The sequence below is a fragment of the Hippoglossus stenolepis genome, chromosome 7 (genome assembly GCF_022539355.2).
Source record: "Hippoglossus stenolepis isolate QCI-W04-F060 chromosome 7, HSTE1.2, whole genome shotgun sequence".
Lineage (NCBI taxonomy): Eukaryota > Metazoa > Chordata > Actinopteri > Pleuronectiformes > Pleuronectidae > Hippoglossus > Hippoglossus stenolepis.
Genome location: NC_061489.1, coordinates 16,141,360 through 16,157,814, shown reverse-complemented (window position 1 = coordinate 16,157,814; position 16,455 = coordinate 16,141,360). Strand labels below are relative to the sequence as shown.

Genomic DNA, 16,455 nt, shown 5'->3' with positions numbered 1-16,455 from the left:
TAAGACTTTAATAATGCACACTTTGTTTATGAGAAACACCTCCTATTGAATTATAGCACTGTACTTACTTGGACTAACATAAGTCAAACACCTTTTCATAAAATGAACACAAGCAGTACCATTTCCAAAAAAAGAGAAGCATCACAATATGTGTGAAGAGTGTGATGCTCTCTTTCGGGTCTCTGTAACAGTATTTGATGTTGCCTGTGTGGTTGTTTTGTCTTTCACAGTTAGGTTTTGTATGACTGTGTTCAGCTTGTCAATTAGCATCATAATCCATAGGTTGCTCACTTAATATTGCTGACTATCCCTGCCCAGATTGTTGATCTCTGCAGCACACTCTGGGGAGCATTATTATCGGGCATATTTTAAAATGATATAATTTATAATAATCTCCCATTTAAAATGACAACAAAAAATATATTTGTAGAAATGTCAGGTTCTCTTGTGGCAATAAGTGGGCAGCAGGTTTTTACGAGCCAAACACATTTCCCACCATCCCGTATTGACTCTGTTGTGTTATGTATTTTTTGACTATTAATATGAGAGCACGGAGTTCATTGTTTCAGGTGCTGGGTTAGGGGGGGCTGGCCGCTGTCCAAGGTACTGAAAAGCATATACTTCACTGTTTCCACGCAAAATAGAGTGTGACGATAACAGGATGTTGTAAAAACGAGGCAATTGATGATACTTCATCAGAGTATTTAATTTGCATTAAGTTGGAGCAGCATTGACAATATAAAATATGAGAATATATAATACAGCTACTTCAACCAGCTCTTTGTATTTTGGTTAGAACCGTTTCTATGCTCTTGATTCTCATCGCAATCACAATGTTTGCTTACAATATATAAATGAGCAAATGTCTTCTGCTTTAGTTCTGTTTCAACGCTATTATCCTCTTGGTGTCACTATAACATAAAGGATGTTATAAAACTCGTCGTCCCTCCCCTCACAAAGCTTTTGTTTGGTGCCTCACAGCAGAACAAACGTTTGCTGTGAGAACGGGAGTCGAATGAGACCGTGTGGTGGTCGAATATAAACATTTGATCTTCCGAGTGAAAGAATCCTGCGTTGATGCTGTTGGATAACGATGGGGAGCAAAGGACGACCGAGTGACTATGGCTGGCTTGCTTTTCGTCTGTGTTTACTGGGGTTTTTCGGAAAGCAGGCATTGGGTGAATTGAGATACTCTATTCCGGAGGAGGTGAAAGAAGGAACCGTTGTCGGGAATGTCGCCAAGGATCTGGGTCTGGACAGAACGTCTCTGGCTGATCGACGTTTCCGTGTTGTTTCTGGATCTAAGGAGACGTTCTTTGAGGTAAACCCGGACAGCGGTGCTTTACAGGTCCGGAACAAAATCGACAGGGAGGAGCTCTGTCACGGTAGTGGTGCCTGTGTAATTGAGTTAAAGATCCTTGTCGAAAATCCTCTGGAAATGCATCATGTCGTTATTGAAATCACTGATGTGAATGATCACGCTCCCAGTTTTTCCGAAAAGGCACAGACATTTGAAATAGCAGAGCATTCTTCTCCGGGAACGAGATTCGAGCTGCACGCGGCCCGTGATCCCGATGCTGGAATAAACTCTATCCGAACATACACACTAACGTCAAACGATCATTTTGAAATAGATATTAGTCACGTCGATGAAGATAAAATACCATTTTTAGTGCTGAAGAAGGCATTAGACAGAGAACAGAAGAATGAACACGTATTATTTGTTACAGCAGTTGACGGAGGTAAACCTCCGAGATCAGGCACGCTCAATGTTTCCATTGTCGTTCTTGACATTAATGACAATCGTCCAATGTTTAGTCAGGACACTTATCAAAAAGAAATATATGAAAATGCTCAAGTTGGCGCTATTGTTACGAAAGTAAATGCCACGGATCCAGACGAAGGTAGTAGTGGAGAAATCGAGTACAGCTTCAGTAAAACAATGGCACGTAAAATCTACGAGATATTTGAACTTGACACTTCAAGTGGACAAATTAAATTGAAAGGGCCGTTGGATTTTGAAGAATCTGAGATTTATAAACTGGAAGTCCAGGCATCAGATAAAGGGCAACCTCCATTAACAGGAAGATGTAGAGTTATTGTAAAGATTAAAGACGTCAACGATAATCCGCCAGAAATAGAAGTGACATCCCTTTCAAATACAGTGTCTGAAGATTCAAAACCTGGAACAGTTATTTCACTTATCAGTGTGACGGATAAAGACTCTGGTGTTAATGGAAAAGTTATTTTACGCATAAACGATGGCGTGCCTTTTGAGTTAAAACCCTCCTATAAGGAGAACATTTATTCAGTTGTTACTAAAGCATTATTAGATCGAGAGCAGGTGCCACAGTATGAAATAATTATTAAAGCCAATGATTGTGGTGAACCTCCCTTATCGACATTTAAAACTTTAAACATTCAGATATCAGACGTAAATGACAACAGTCCACATTTCCACCAAAGTCCATTACAGTTTTATCTGTCAGAAAATAATGTTGCTGGAGCGCCAGTATTCTCTGTGAGCGCAACTGACAGTGACATGAATGAAAATGCAGCTATTTCATATCATATTGCGAGAGGAGGGAGTGGAACTGATGTGACGTCATCTTTCCTAAATATAAATTCCGATAATGGGCAAATTTCCGCGCTAAAAAGTTTTGACTTTGAAACAGTGAAAACTTTCAAGTTCCACGTTGTAGCGTCAGATTCTGGAACTCCGTCACTGAGCAGCAACGTCACAGTGAACGTGTTCATTCTGGATCAGAACGACAACGCTCCAGTCATCCTGTATCCAGTCAGCTCCAACGGTTCTGCTGAAGGTGTGGAGGAGATTCCCCGCAATGTGAACGCAGGACACTTGGTGACTAAAGTCAGAGCCTATGACGCTGATATAGGATATAACGGCTGGTTACTGTTTTCACTTCAGGAAGTTACTGACCACAGTCTCTTTGGTTTGGACCGCTATACAGGACAGATCAGAACACTTCGCTCATTCACAGAGACAGACGAGGCTGAGCACAAACTGCTCATACTGGTCAAAGACAATGGGAACGTGTCACTCTCAGCAACAGCTACTGTCATCGTCAAAGTTGTGGAGCCCAAAGAAGCTTTTGCTGCATCGGATGTGAAAAGTTCAACAAAAGCAGATGAGGACAATAATGTGACTTTTTACCTGATGATAACTGTGGGCTCAGTTTCAGCTCTTTTCTCGTCAGTATCATCGTGCTGATTTCAATGCAGTGCTCAAAGGCCACAGACTTCACTTCTAAATATATACAAGAGCCTAATTATGATGGGACACTGTGTCACAGCATCCAGTACAGATCTGGAGACAAACGCTACATGCTAGTTGGACCCAGGATGAGTATAGGATCTACTATAGTCCCAGGAAGCCATGCCAATACACTAATGCTGCCTGACAGGAGGTCTGCAACTGGAGAGGTAAGACTTTAATTTGCTGTTTCTGATGTGGATCACTTTATTGAGGTGCATAGAATTTATTCATCATATTCATCATCTTTACATTGTGCTGGGATTTTTTTGAGACACTGCAAAGTGTCCCTTCTTTACATCAGAACCGATTTAAGTTTGTCAGCTGTCTATGACGTGCATTCAACTTCCTGCTTCTGCTCGTAAGACCCGCTGTATGATGCACAAACAGTTTTTCTTATAGCAGACTCTCTCAAACACAAATCTCTCTCGATTGTTACACACAGATATTTGTCTATATTTTGTTCCCTTTTCTTCCACTAAGATACAAAAAGCTCATGCCTTAATTTACTTTAGCCTCTTTTATGGCAGTATTTGAAAAATGAGCTTTGTCACCGACTACATACAGTCACAGAACTCTACACCTGCCTACATTGCCATGCTGTTTGCTATTAGTGTCGCTAATATTCATTTGGAAATTGTGAAAAAGTTCCAGGAATCAAGGAAATTGTTTATTTAAAGGCTCAGTGTGTTTTTGATCGTTGTCCATGGTGCTGAAATTTACTGACTTTTCTGGTTTCAAGCAACAACACGTGCGATGCTAAAACAATGATTTTGGCTACTTATTTCTCCCTTGATCCTTTGTTCGTGCTGCATTTTAGTTGCTTGGATTTTTGCTGGATAAAACATTTCACGTATTTTTTCTGATGATCCTTTTATGTGTGAGGGGGGGTTATGGCCACTTTAAATCGTCTAAAATGTTGCCTCTTGGTGTCACTGTTACATTAATAAGGTTATATGAAGGACTTGGTCCCTCCCCTCACAAAGCTTTTGTTTGGTACCTCACAGCAGAGGATCCATCTGATCTAAGGCTGTGCGTCGAATGAGACGTTGTGGTGTGTTTTCTAAACATGCGATCCTGAAAGGGTTGGATATACCCACCCGATTACTGCAGAAACAGCTTCCACTGTGCGTTAGGCTGCCGTATAACGATGGAGAGGATAAGGCGATATCAATCAAATCAGCATCGGTTTGCTTTATATTTTTTCTTCATGCTGATCGTCGGAAAGCAGGCATCGGCTGAACTGAGGTACTCTATTCCCGAGGAGATGAGAGAAGGGAGCGTTGTTGGAAACGTAGCAAAGGATCTTGGTCTGGATAAAAGCTCTTTGGTTGATCGGCGGTTCCGTGTTGTGTCTGAATCTACGGACGCTTTTTTCGAGGTAAATCCGGACAATGGCGCTTTACAGGTTTTTAAGAAAATCGACAGGGAGGAGCTTTGTCAGGGAAGCGGTGCATGTTTAATAGAGCTGAAAATCCTCGTTGAAAACCCTTTGGAAATACACTACGTACTTGTAGAAATCACTGACGTGAATGATCACTCCCCTGTGTTTTCCGAAAAGGTACAGACATTTGAAATAGCAGAGCAGTCGTCTCCGGGATCGAGATTCGAACTGCACGCGGCCCGTGATCCCGATGCTGGAATCAACTCTATCCGAACATACACACTAACGACAAACGATCACTTTGAAATAGATATTAGTAACAGCGATGAAGATAAGATACCATTTTTAGTGCTGAAGAAGTCATTAGACAGAGAACAGAAGAATAAACACGTGTTATTTGTTACAGCAGTTGACGGAGGTAAACCTCCGAGATCAGGCACACTTAATGTGTCCATTATCGTTTTAGATATAAATGATAATCGTCCAATGTTTAGTCAGGAGAGTTATCAAGTAGAAATATATGAAAATGCTCAAGTTGGAACTACCGTTATAAAAGTCAATGCATCAGATCCAGACGAAGGTAGTAATGGAGAAATAGAGTACAGCTTCAGCAAAACAATGGCACGTAAAATCTATGAGATATTTGAACTGGATAGTTTGAGCGGACAGATTAAATTGAAAGGTGAACTGGATTTTGAGGAATCAGAGATTTACAAACTAGATATTCAAGCATCAGATAAATCAACAGCGCCATTAACAAGCAGATGTAGAGTTATTGTAAAGATTAAGGACGTCAACGATAATCCACCCAAAATAGAAGTAACATCACTTTCAAATACAGTGTCTGAAGATTCAAAACCTGGAACAGTTATTTCACTTATCAGTGTGCGGGATAAAGACTCTGGTATCAATGGAAAAGTTATTTTGAGTATAACAAACGAAGTTCCTTTTGAACTGAAACCTTCATATAAGGAAAATACATATTCAGTTACCACTAAGCGATTTTTGGATCGAGAGGAGGTGTCAAATTATGACATCACAATAAAAGCCACCGACTGTGGTGAACCTCCCTTATCTACTTTTAAAACTCTAAACATTCAGATATCAGATGTTAATGACAACAGTCCACTATTCTCCCAAAATCCGATACAGTTTTATCTCTCAGAAAATAACATTGCTGGAAAGTCGATTTTATCTGTGAGCGCCACGGACAGTGATTTAAATGACAACGCAGCTGTGTCATATCATATTGTCAGAAAGGGGAGTAAAAATGACATAATGTCGTTCCTAAATATTAACTCAGAGAACGGGGACATCACCGCACTAAAAAGTTTCGACTTTGAAACGGTGAAAACTTTCCAGTTCCACGTTGTTGCGTCAGATTCTGGAACTCCGTCACTGAGCAGCAACGTCACAGTGAACGTGTTCATTCTGGATCAGAACGACAACGCTCCAGTCATCCTGTATCCAGTCAGCTCCAACGGTTCTGCTGAAGGTGTGGAGGAGATTCCCCGCAATGTGAACGCAGGACACTTGGTGACTAAAGTCAGAGCCTATGACGCTGATATAGGATATAACGGCTGGTTACTGTTTTCACTGCAAGGAGTTACTGACCACAGTCTCTTTGGTTTGGACCGCTATACAGGACAGATCAGAACACTTCGCTCATTCACAGAGACAGACGAGGCTGAGCACAAACTGCTCATACTGGTCAAAGACAATGGGAACGTGTCACTCTCAGCAACAGCTACTGTCATCGTCAAAGTTGTGGAGCCTAAAGAAGCTTTTGCAGCTTCTGATGTGAAAAGTTCAACAAAAGCAGATGAGGACAGTAATGTGACTTTTTACCTGATGATAACTGTGGGCTCAGTTTCAGCTCTTTTTCTCGTCAGTATCATCGTGCTGATTTCAATGCAGTGCTCAAAGTCCACAGACTTCACTTCTAAATATCTACCAGAGCCTAATTACGATGGGACACTGTGTCACAGCATCCAGTACAGATCTGGAGACAAACGCTACATGTTAGTTGGACCCAGGATGAGTATCGGATCTACTATAGTCCCAGGAAGCCATGCCAATACACTAATGCTCCCTGACAGGAGAGGGATCTCTGGAGAGGTAAGCTGGATGACTTTTGCTTGATTTGGGGAAGTGGCAGACACATTTTACTGTGATTTAAAGTTGAACATTTTGGGGGGAATAGCTCGACCTGCGAGCCTGAGTTACAATGTCTCTATCCATGGTGCTGAAACCGTATTTGTCTGTTTTGTAAGCCACACGCATTTATAGGTGAAATGCCCTGTATTATTTAAATAAGCAAACCTTATTCTCTGTCATATTTACGGGATGTGATCACTTGGTGTCAGTGTGTGACCAGAAAAGTGTTGCAGGAGAAGCCTTTTGTCAGAGATATGAGTCCTCCCCTTTGTGGGATGGGTTTTCCCCTTTTTAGTCCTGGATGCATCCTTTACGGTCGCAGCAGCATTTGTTATAATTCACTGGAAACTGTACGTATGATTTGAGGATATATATTTATTTTGACACGGCAGTCGTTTTTCTAAATAATCGGGATTACGCCTATCTACTAATTATGGGAAATAAAGGACCTGGAGCATCGAGAGCACAATGGTGGTGGGTCGCCTCCATTGTTTCGTTAATTTTCCTGTGGAGCAGAGCTTCGGCACAGATCAGATACTCGATCGCTGAGGAAGCGAAAGAAGGAACTGTTGTCGGGAATATAGCCAAGGATTTGGGATTAGAGATGAACGCGCTGAAAGAGAGAGGATGTCGGATCGTTGAGGGCTCAACAGAATCATTTTTCCACGTTAACCAGAACGATGGGATCTTGTATATTGACCGAATAATTGACAGGGAGAAGGTTTGTGAGCGGAGCAGTGTGTGCTTGATAAACCTCAAAACTGTGCTGGAAAACCCTCTTGAAATTCATTACGTCACCGTGGAGGTGTTGGATGTGAACGACCACTCTCCCGGCTTCTCCAGCACAGAGTTACGTCTCGAAATTTCAGAGTCAGTCTTACCAGGCTTGCGCCTTCAGCTGCAAGCAGCACACGACCCGGATGTTGGCCAGTTTTCGGTCAAGGAGTATAAACTTAGTAATAATGATCATTTTCGCTTGGAAGTCAAAGATCGTGGAAAAGATGGGAAAATACCCGTGTTAGTTTTACTGAAGACGCTAGACAGGGAAACAAAGAAAAGTCACAAGATGCTTCTTACAGCTATTGACGGAGGCAAACCAAGTAAATCCGGAACAGCGGAACTTATTATTGACGTGTTAGACACGAATGATAACATGCCAGTTTTCACAGACGACCCTTACACAGTATCCCTGGAAGAAAATGCTCCAATTGGCACAACAGTTATAAAAGTAAACGCCACGGATTTAGACGAAGGATCCAATGGTGAGATTATCTATTCATTGGGCAATAATGTGAATAGCAGAATACGTGAACTGTTTCGCATAGATCCAAATACAGGGGAGATTATCGTTCAAGAGTTGATAGACTTTGAATTAGGTGAAAGTTATGAGATTGATATACAAGCGTCCGACAAAGGATCAGCCCCTTTCAGGACAGACAAAAGTGTGCTGGTAAATATTGTTGATTTGAATGATAACACACCACAGATAGAGGTTACATCATTTTCAAAGGCAATACCAGAGGACGCGAGACTGGGAACCACAGTGGCATTAATTAGTGTTCTTGATAAAGACTCTGGTCTAAACGGAAAAGTAATTTGCTCATTTGTAGAGGATGTGCCATTCACGTTATCGCCTTCAACACAAGACAACATGTACTCTATAGTCACAAAATCACGGCTGGATAGGGAAAAGCAGTCAATATATGATGTTACAGTTGTTGCAAAGGATGCAGGTGAACCATCGTTATCTTCTGAAAAATCTATAACTGTTGTAATATCAGATGTGAATGATAACAGCCCAGAGTTTTTAGTGAGTCCTTACACGTATTACGTTGCTGAGAACAACTCTCCAGGAGCGTCACTGTTTTCTGTGAGAGCATCTGACCGCGACGAGGGTGAAAATTCTCGCGTTTTATATCATATTATAAGAGATGGAAATTATAATTCAAAACTGAATTCATTCAATCTGAATATAAACTCAGAGAACGGAGAAATCATGGCGCTAAAAAGTTTCGACTTTGAATCATTGAAAACTTTCCAGTTCCACGTTGTTGCGTCAGATTCTGGAACTCCGTCACTGAGCAGCAACGTCACAGTGAACGTGTTCATTCTGGATCAGAACGACAACGCTCCAGTCATCCTGTATCCAGTCAGCTCCAACGGTTCTGCTGAAGGTGTTGAGGAGATTCCCCGCAATGTGAACGCAGGACACTTGGTGACTAAAGTCAGAGCCTATGACGCTGATATAGGATATAACGGCTGGTTACTGTTTTCACTGCAGGAAGTTACTGACCACAGTCTCTTTGCTTTGGACCGCTATACAGGACAGATCAGAACACTTCGCTCATTCACAGAGACAGACGAGGCTGAGCACAAGCTGCTCATACTGGTCAAAGACAATGGGAACGTGTCACTCTCAGCAACAGCTACTGTCATTGTCAAAGTTGTGGAGCCCAAAGAAGCTTTTGCAGCTTCTGATGTGAAAAGTTCAACAAAAGCAGATGAGGACAATAATGTGACTTTTTACCTGATGATAACTGTGGGCTCAGTTTCAGCTCTTTTTCTCGTCAGTATCATCGTGCTGATTTCAATGCAGTGCTCAAAGTCCACAGACTTCACTTCTAAATATCTACCAGAGCCTAATTATGATGGGACACTGTGTCACAGCATCCAGTACAGATCTGGAGACAAACGCTACATGTTAGTTGGACCCAGGATGAGTATAGGATCTACTATAGTCCCAGGAAGCCATGCCAATACACTAATGCTCCCTGACAGGAGGTCTGCAACTGGAGAGGTGAGTAAATTAAATTAGCTACTTATTGTTTTTTAATGAAACGTTTTCTGATTACCATCCTCATCCATTCTGCTAAACCCAGATTTGAATTGAACCGACATGAGGACATTTGTTATACTCAAAATACCTATGGAATACTTCATATTCATATTCATTTATGAATTAATTTCATAATTCTGTATTTATCAGTTTAACATGATACAATGCAGTATCACACACATTCACAAGGCGGCAGTACATTATCATTATAACGCCTTGCAGGCGTCTCAGCGAAGCATGCCCGAGTCCGTCCCTACTGTTCAGTCCGGTTAGACCACATTTAGCTGGCAGGCTCGGGAATACGCGCACGGTGGATGTTTTTGCATTTTGTGAAATTCATTCTATGGAGATGTGGATATATTTCTTGGTGTGGTGGAGAGATTAAATCGAGACTCGTGGACGATGATGAAGGCGTTTGGAATCGTACTTTTACCGCAAATGATGAAACAAAGAGGACGGGATTCATGGCGACCATTGCTCGTCAGCTTGGTTCTGCTTTTATCCGTCAGAGCGACCTCGGCACAGCTGAGATACTCAATATCCGAGGAGCTGAAAGAGGGAAGTTCTGTTGGGAATATAGCGAAAGATTTGGGAATAGACCTGAATGTAATGAAGCAGAGAGGATTTCGTATTATGTCTGGCACCAGTGACGCTCTTTTTAAGGTGAATGAGAATGACGGCGTTCTTTATACGAACCATAAAATAGACCGAGAGGAAGTGTGTAAGGAGAGCGCTGTGTGTTTGATTAACCTTAAAACCGTTCTCGAAAACCCACTGGAAGTTCATTATGTCACCGTGGAGATAACAGATTTAAACGATCACTCTCCCACATTTCCGGAGAAAACAAAAAGGCTCGAAATCTTCGAGTCTGCGTTGCCAGGGGCAAAATATCAGCTACAGAATGCCCACGATCCGGATGGTGGCACAAATTCAGTCCAACAGTATAAAATTAGCCAGAATGACCATTTTCGTTTAGAAATTAAAGATCGAGGACGAGATGGCAAAACTCCAATTTTACAATTACAGAGACAGCTTGACAGAGAGGCCAGAAGTAGCCATAAATTGTTGTTGACAGCTATAGATGGCGGAAATCCACCCAAAACAGGCACAGTTGAAATATACATAGATGTTCTAGATGTTAATGATAATATGCCGGTGTTCACAAAGGACACATATTCAGTGGTGCTTCAGGAGAATTCTCCCATTGGTACAACAGTCATCAAAGTTAATGCAACGGATTTGGACGAAGGTGCCAACGGAGAAGTGGTTTATTCATTTGGCAGTGATGTAAAAGTTAAAATCCGAGAGCTGTTTGAAATCGACTCTGTTACGGGGGAGATCACTGTGAAAGGTCGTGTAGACTTTGAGGAACAAGACAGTTATGATATTGATATACAGGCGTCTGATAAGGGAAGTATTCAATTAAGAACAGATAAAAGTGTTATTATTAAAATCAGAGATACAAACGATAATGCTCCTGAAATTGAGGTGGCGTCATTGTCAAATGCGGTTTCAGAGGACTCTCGACCAGGAACAACCGTAGCGCTTATCAGCATTACCGATTTGGATTCTGGCGTAAATGGCAAAATAATTAGCTCTGTCGCTGAAGACGGTCCATTTACATTAACTCCATCTATACAAGACAACATGTTTGCTGTCGTCACTAAATCACTGCTCGACAGGGAACAACAATCAAGTTATGATATTACAATAATCGCTAAAGACGCAGGCGAACCAGCATTGACATCCGAGAAAACTATTAGTGTGTTTGTTTCCGATACGAATGACAACAGTCCGGTGTTTTCACTGAGCCCCTACACATTCTACATCACCGAAAATAACACCCCAGGAGCCTCTGTGTTTTCTGTGAGAGCGTCTGATCGCGACGAAGGAGAAAATGCGCTTATTTCATATCATATTCTCAGGAATGCAGGTAGTGAAAATAGAGTGACATCGTTTCTTAATATCAACTCAGAGAATGGAGACATCGTGGCGCTTAAAAGTTTTGACTTTGAAGCATTGAAAACTTTCCAGTTCCACGTTGTTGCGTCAGATTCTGGAACTCCGTCACTGAGCAGCAACGTCACAGTGAACGTGTTCATTCTGGATCAGAACGACAACGCTCCAGTCATCCTGTATCCAGTCAGCTCCAACGGTTCTGCTGAAGGTGTGGAGGAGATTCCCCGCAATGTGAACGCAGGACACTTGGTGACTAAAGTCAGAGCCTATGATGCTGATATAGGATATAACGGCTGGTTACTGTTTTCACTGCAGCAAGTTACTGACCACAGTCTCTTTGCTTTGGACCGCTATACAGGACAGATCAGAACACTTCGCTCATTCACAGAGACAGACGAGGCTGAGCACAAACTGCTCATACTGGTCAAAGACAATGGGAACGTGTCACTCTCAGCAACAGCTACTGTCATCGTCAAAGTTGTGGAGCCCAAAGAAGCTTTTGCAGCTTCTGATGTTAAAAGTTCAACAAAAGCAGATGAGGACAATAATGTGACTTTTTACCTGATGATAACTGTGGGCTCAGTTTCAGCTCTTTTTCTCGTCAGTATCATCGTGCTGATTTCAATGCAGTGCTCAAAGTCCACAGACTTCACTTCTAAATATATACAAGAGCCTAATTATGATGGGACACTGTGTCACAGCATCCAGTACCGATCTGGAGACAAACGCTACATGTTAGTTGGACCCAGGATGAGTATAGGATCTACTATAGTCCCAGGAAGCCATGCCAATACACTAATGCTGCCTGACAGGAGAGGGATATCTGGAGAGGTAAGATAGTTTCACATTCCCTCGCAGAACTATGTGTAGCCTTATTTGGTAAAAAGATGCATTTCTAACACCATTGCGTTTATTGTTCCTGTGATATTCTCTCGTTTGAATCTGCGGGATCAAACTGATTAATATGTTTGGTTATGAAGCAAGAATTACTGTCTTACACTATCGCATCACCCTTATAAAATGAATGGGAAAACACTGTGTTCATTCAATTATCAGAGTCTTGTTTATAGAAGACATATACATTTATCTTGTATTAAAACAAGAAGGGTTTGCTATTTTGTTAAATTTCTTACACAAAGATGATATCAGTGCGAAAGTGGCATAGTTATGTGCAATTTGTGAGGAGCAACAGGTTTACAGAACTATTCCAATATCAAGAAAGTGAGGATGCAAATTGGGTGGTCATATAGGCAACACTCTGTTTTGTATCAGAGCTTCTGATGTCTCATGGCTGCTGGTATGACAAATTACTAGTATATATATACATATATATATACATATATTTTTGCCAGTATAAACTTTTGTTACAGTTGGAATATTATCAATCTTTAGTGTTGTACGTCTGAAAATGCATTCGTGGTTGCAGACTGTCGCTGTCCTTGGTGCTGAAACTGTCAAACTCAATTCTCTTTCCCTTTTATAGCCTACTTATTTTTTTTAATTCTAATTTAATGGATAATTGGTGTCATAATGGTGACTCAGAGTGCTTGTATCGATAAACGAACTTTCAAATGAAGGTGTATTGGCATCTCTGCTTCCTCTTTACTTTATGAGTGAAAATATAGTGACACATTTTTCTTGAGAATATGTTTGGAAATATTTTTTCGTGCAAAGTCAACTTCTTGTCATGCATTTATTTCAAATACAGCATTGTAGTGTGGTTCATGATCACTTGGTGTCGGTATAATGACAGAAAAAGCGTTCACATGTTTTCGTCATAGCCACTAGACCCATCCCCTTTCTCCTCAAACCATCACGGACCGAGCCTTTTACGCGAACAGCTTGAACACACAATTTACCAATTTACTCTCATCTCGTGCTCTGTGAGAGAATGGTTGGATAATGAAAACGAATGTGACGGAACGACTGAACGTTATTGTAAGGATATAGCCTTTTGGAAGATTTTTTATCATTTTTATTTTCATTCGCGTCATGGAACAAAGGGGATGTCTGACGTGGAGAGAGCAGACAAAGTGGATGGTCTACGTGATGGTTTTGGTCACGGTTTGTGGCAGAGTTTCAGCACAAGTCCGATATTCCGTCGCTGAGGAAGTGAAAGAAGGGACTGCTGTTGGAAATATTGCGAAGGATTTAGGTCTCGATAAGACCACGCTGAAAGAGAGGGGGTACCGCATTGTCTACAGCTCGACAGAGCCTCCCTTTCGAGTGAATCAGGACGATGGTATCTTGTATGTGAACCGTAAAATTGACAGAGAGGAGGCGTGCGACCGAAGCAAGGTCTGTGTCATCGAATTAAAAACTGTACTAGAAAACCCACTGGAGGTCCACTACGTAGCAGTGGACATTCTGGATGTAAACGACCACGCACCGATCTTTCCTGAAAGTGAGGTGATGTTAGAGATTTCTGAATCTGCATTACCGGGAGCAAGATTTCAGTTACAAGCTGCGCGTGATGCTGATAGTGGTTTATTATCCGTTCAGCAGTATAAGTTGAGTCCCAATGAACATTTTCGTTTGGAGGTGAAAGATCGCGGCGAGGACCGTAAAACTCCCAGTTTAGTTCTTCAAAAACCCCTGGATAGAGAATCAGTTAAGACCCATGTGTTACTTCTGACAGCCACTGACGGGGGTAAACCTCCACGCTCTGGTAACATGACAATAATTGTTGATGTCTCTGATGTTAATGATAACCCCCCGGTTTTCACACATGATTCATATAATGTAAATCTGAAAGAAAATTCTCCCCTTGGCACGACTGTTATTCTGGTTAATGCAACAGATATGGATGAAGGTTCAAACGGTGAAGTTATATATTCATTTGGCAAAGACGTAGATGCACGAGTATGTGCACGTTTCGATTTAAATCCGGTGACTGGAGTCATTACTGTGGCAGGGGCCATAGATTTTGAAGACAGTGGCAGATATGAAATTGATATACAGGCATCAGACAAAGGCGCAGCGACACTGACAACAGACAAACCCGTCATTATACACATTATTGACGTAAACGACAACGCACCAGAGATTGAGGTGACATCTTTTTCACGTGCGCTCCCGGAAGATTCTAAACCAGGCACCACAGTGGCGTTGATTAGTGTTAAAGACGCAGATTCTGGTCTCAATGGAAAAGTGTTGTGTCATATAAGTCAAGATCTTCCTTTTCTGCTCGCTCCTTCTTTACAAAACAACATGTATTCTCTAGTAACCAAGTTGCTTTTAGATCGAGAGAAGCAATCGCAATATAATGTAACAATCGTCGCTAAAGACGCAGGCGAACCATCCCTGTCATCAGATACGACTATAAGAATTGTTGTGTCAGATGTGAATGACAACAGCCCTGAGTTTTCTCAGAACCCATATACTTTCTACATAACCGAGAACAACAGCCCAGGCGCGTCTATTTTATCAGTGTCAGCCCGTGATGTTGACGAGGGAAGTAATGCGCTGATTTCATATCAAATTTTGAGGGATAGGAGAGAAGAGAACCTGCTCAGCTCTTTTCTAAACATCAACACTGAGAACGGAGAAATCATGGCTCTAAAAAGTTTCGACTTTGAAACAGTGAAAACGTTCAAGTTCCACGTTGTAGCGTCAGATTCTGGAACTCCGTCACTGAGCAGCAACGTCACAGTGAACGTGTTCATTCTGGATCAGAACGACAACGCTCCAGTCATCCTGTATCCAGTCAGCTCCAACGGTTCTGCTGAAGGTGTGGAGGAGATTCCCCGCAATGTGAACGCAGGACACTTGGTGACTAAAGTCAGAGCCTATGACGCTGATATAGGATATAACGGCTGGTTACTGTTTTCACTGCAGCAAGTTACTGACCACAGTCTCTTTGGTTTGGACCGCTATACAGGACAGATCAGAACACTTCGCTCATTCACAGAGACAGACGAGGCTGAGCACAAACTGCTCATACTGGTCAAAGACAATGGGAACGTGTCACTCTCAGCAACAGCTACTGTCATTGTCAAAGTTGTGGAGCCCAAAGAAGCTTTTGCAGCTTCTGATGTGAAAAGTTCAACAAAAGCAGATGAGGACAATAATGTGACTTTTTACCTGATGATAACTGTGGGCTCAGTTTCAGCTCTTTTTCTCGTCAGTATCATCGTGCTGATTTCAATGCAGTGCTCAAAGTCCACAGACTTCACTTCTAAATATCTACCAGAGCCTAATTATGATGGGACACTGTGTCACAGCATCCAGTACAGATCTGGAGACAAACGCTACATGTTAGTTGGACCCAGGATGAGTATAGGATCTACTATAGTCCCAGGAAGCCATGCCAATACACTAATGCTGCCTGACAGGAGAGGGATATCTGGAGAGGTAAGATTATATTTAAAGTAACTGATATGTATGATGTATATTTCTTGGGGGAAAAGTGCAGAGCATCTTTCCCCCAAGTATGATGTATATTTCTTGGGGGAAAAGTGCAGAGCATCTTTTCAGTAAAGATTTCAATTATTTGGACTTTTACTGATTGAAGCTCTCTTCATTGTGCTTGGTGCTGATGAACCACTGTGCTTTTGTTGTGGTGCACTGTCACGTTTTGGATTCCATATTTTCCAGTTTTATGTGTTGCTGTATGTACTGCCCTCTGTGACCCTCCAAAGTGAGAATTATTAACTCCAATGGCTTTTATCATTTAAGCTGATATGAAAACTGAAAGACTACATCCTCTCCTTCCAGACAAAACGTCAAAGCAGATCTGTTTTGATCTGTTCATATGAATGTATAGGAATGTTTCGTCTCTGTAGATTTTACGTTTATATGAAAACTACAACTTGTGTAAACAACCATCTGAACGCCTGGTGTCAG

The 16,455-nt window shown here is 41.7% G+C and overlaps 4 protein-coding genes and 1 pseudogene across 5 annotated transcripts in view; all 5 read left to right on the top strand.

The window, feature by feature from the left end:
• LOC118112000 (protocadherin alpha-C2) overlaps nucleotides 1-16,455 on the top strand; it is a 169,813-nt gene that overhangs the window by 2,615 nt on the left and 150,743 nt on the right. The window contains exon 1 of one of the 2 annotated variants that reach the window (XM_047340523.1): nucleotides 7,116-9,612. The exons of the other annotated variant lie outside the window; for it this stretch is intronic. Within the exon in view, the coding sequence (XP_047196479.1) occupies nucleotides 7,249-9,612 (2,364 nt within the window). The 5' untranslated portion in view covers nucleotides 7,116-7,248. Of the gene's footprint in view, nucleotides 1-7,115; nucleotides 9,613-16,455 lie in introns of those variants that run through there. 2 annotated transcript variants of the gene reach the window in all.
• On the top strand, nucleotides 941-4,131 carry LOC118112045 (annotated as a pseudogene).
• Nucleotides 4,316-6,874, top strand: LOC124852076 (protocadherin alpha-8-like). The gene has a single exon (XM_047340550.1). The coding sequence runs from the start codon at nucleotides 4,425-4,427 to the stop codon at nucleotides 6,798-6,800; it is 2,376 nt and encodes a 791-aa protein (XP_047196506.1). The 5' UTR covers nucleotides 4,316-4,424; the 3' UTR covers nucleotides 6,801-6,874.
• Nucleotides 9,930-12,562, top strand: LOC118112035 (protocadherin alpha-3-like). The gene has a single exon (XM_035161009.2). The coding sequence runs from the start codon at nucleotides 10,054-10,056 to the stop codon at nucleotides 12,448-12,450; it is 2,397 nt and encodes a 798-aa protein (XP_035016900.2). The 5' UTR covers nucleotides 9,930-10,053; the 3' UTR covers nucleotides 12,451-12,562.
• Nucleotides 13,268-16,043, top strand: LOC124852075 (protocadherin alpha-3-like). Its single transcript, XM_047340549.1, has one exon. The coding sequence runs from the start codon at nucleotides 13,603-13,605 to the stop codon at nucleotides 15,982-15,984; it is 2,382 nt and encodes a 793-aa protein (XP_047196505.1). The 5' UTR covers nucleotides 13,268-13,602; the 3' UTR covers nucleotides 15,985-16,043.

Coding starts and splice junctions, on each gene's coding strand:
- LOC124852076 (XM_047340550.1), top strand. CDS start 4,425: ATGGAGAGGATAAGGCGATATCAATCAAATCAGCATCGGTTTGCTTTA.
- LOC118112035 (XM_035161009.2), top strand. CDS start 10,054: ATGATGAAGGCGTTTGGAATCGTACTTTTACCGCAAATGATGAAACAA.
- LOC124852075 (XM_047340549.1), top strand. CDS start 13,603: ATGGAACAAAGGGGATGTCTGACGTGGAGAGAGCAGACAAAGTGGATG.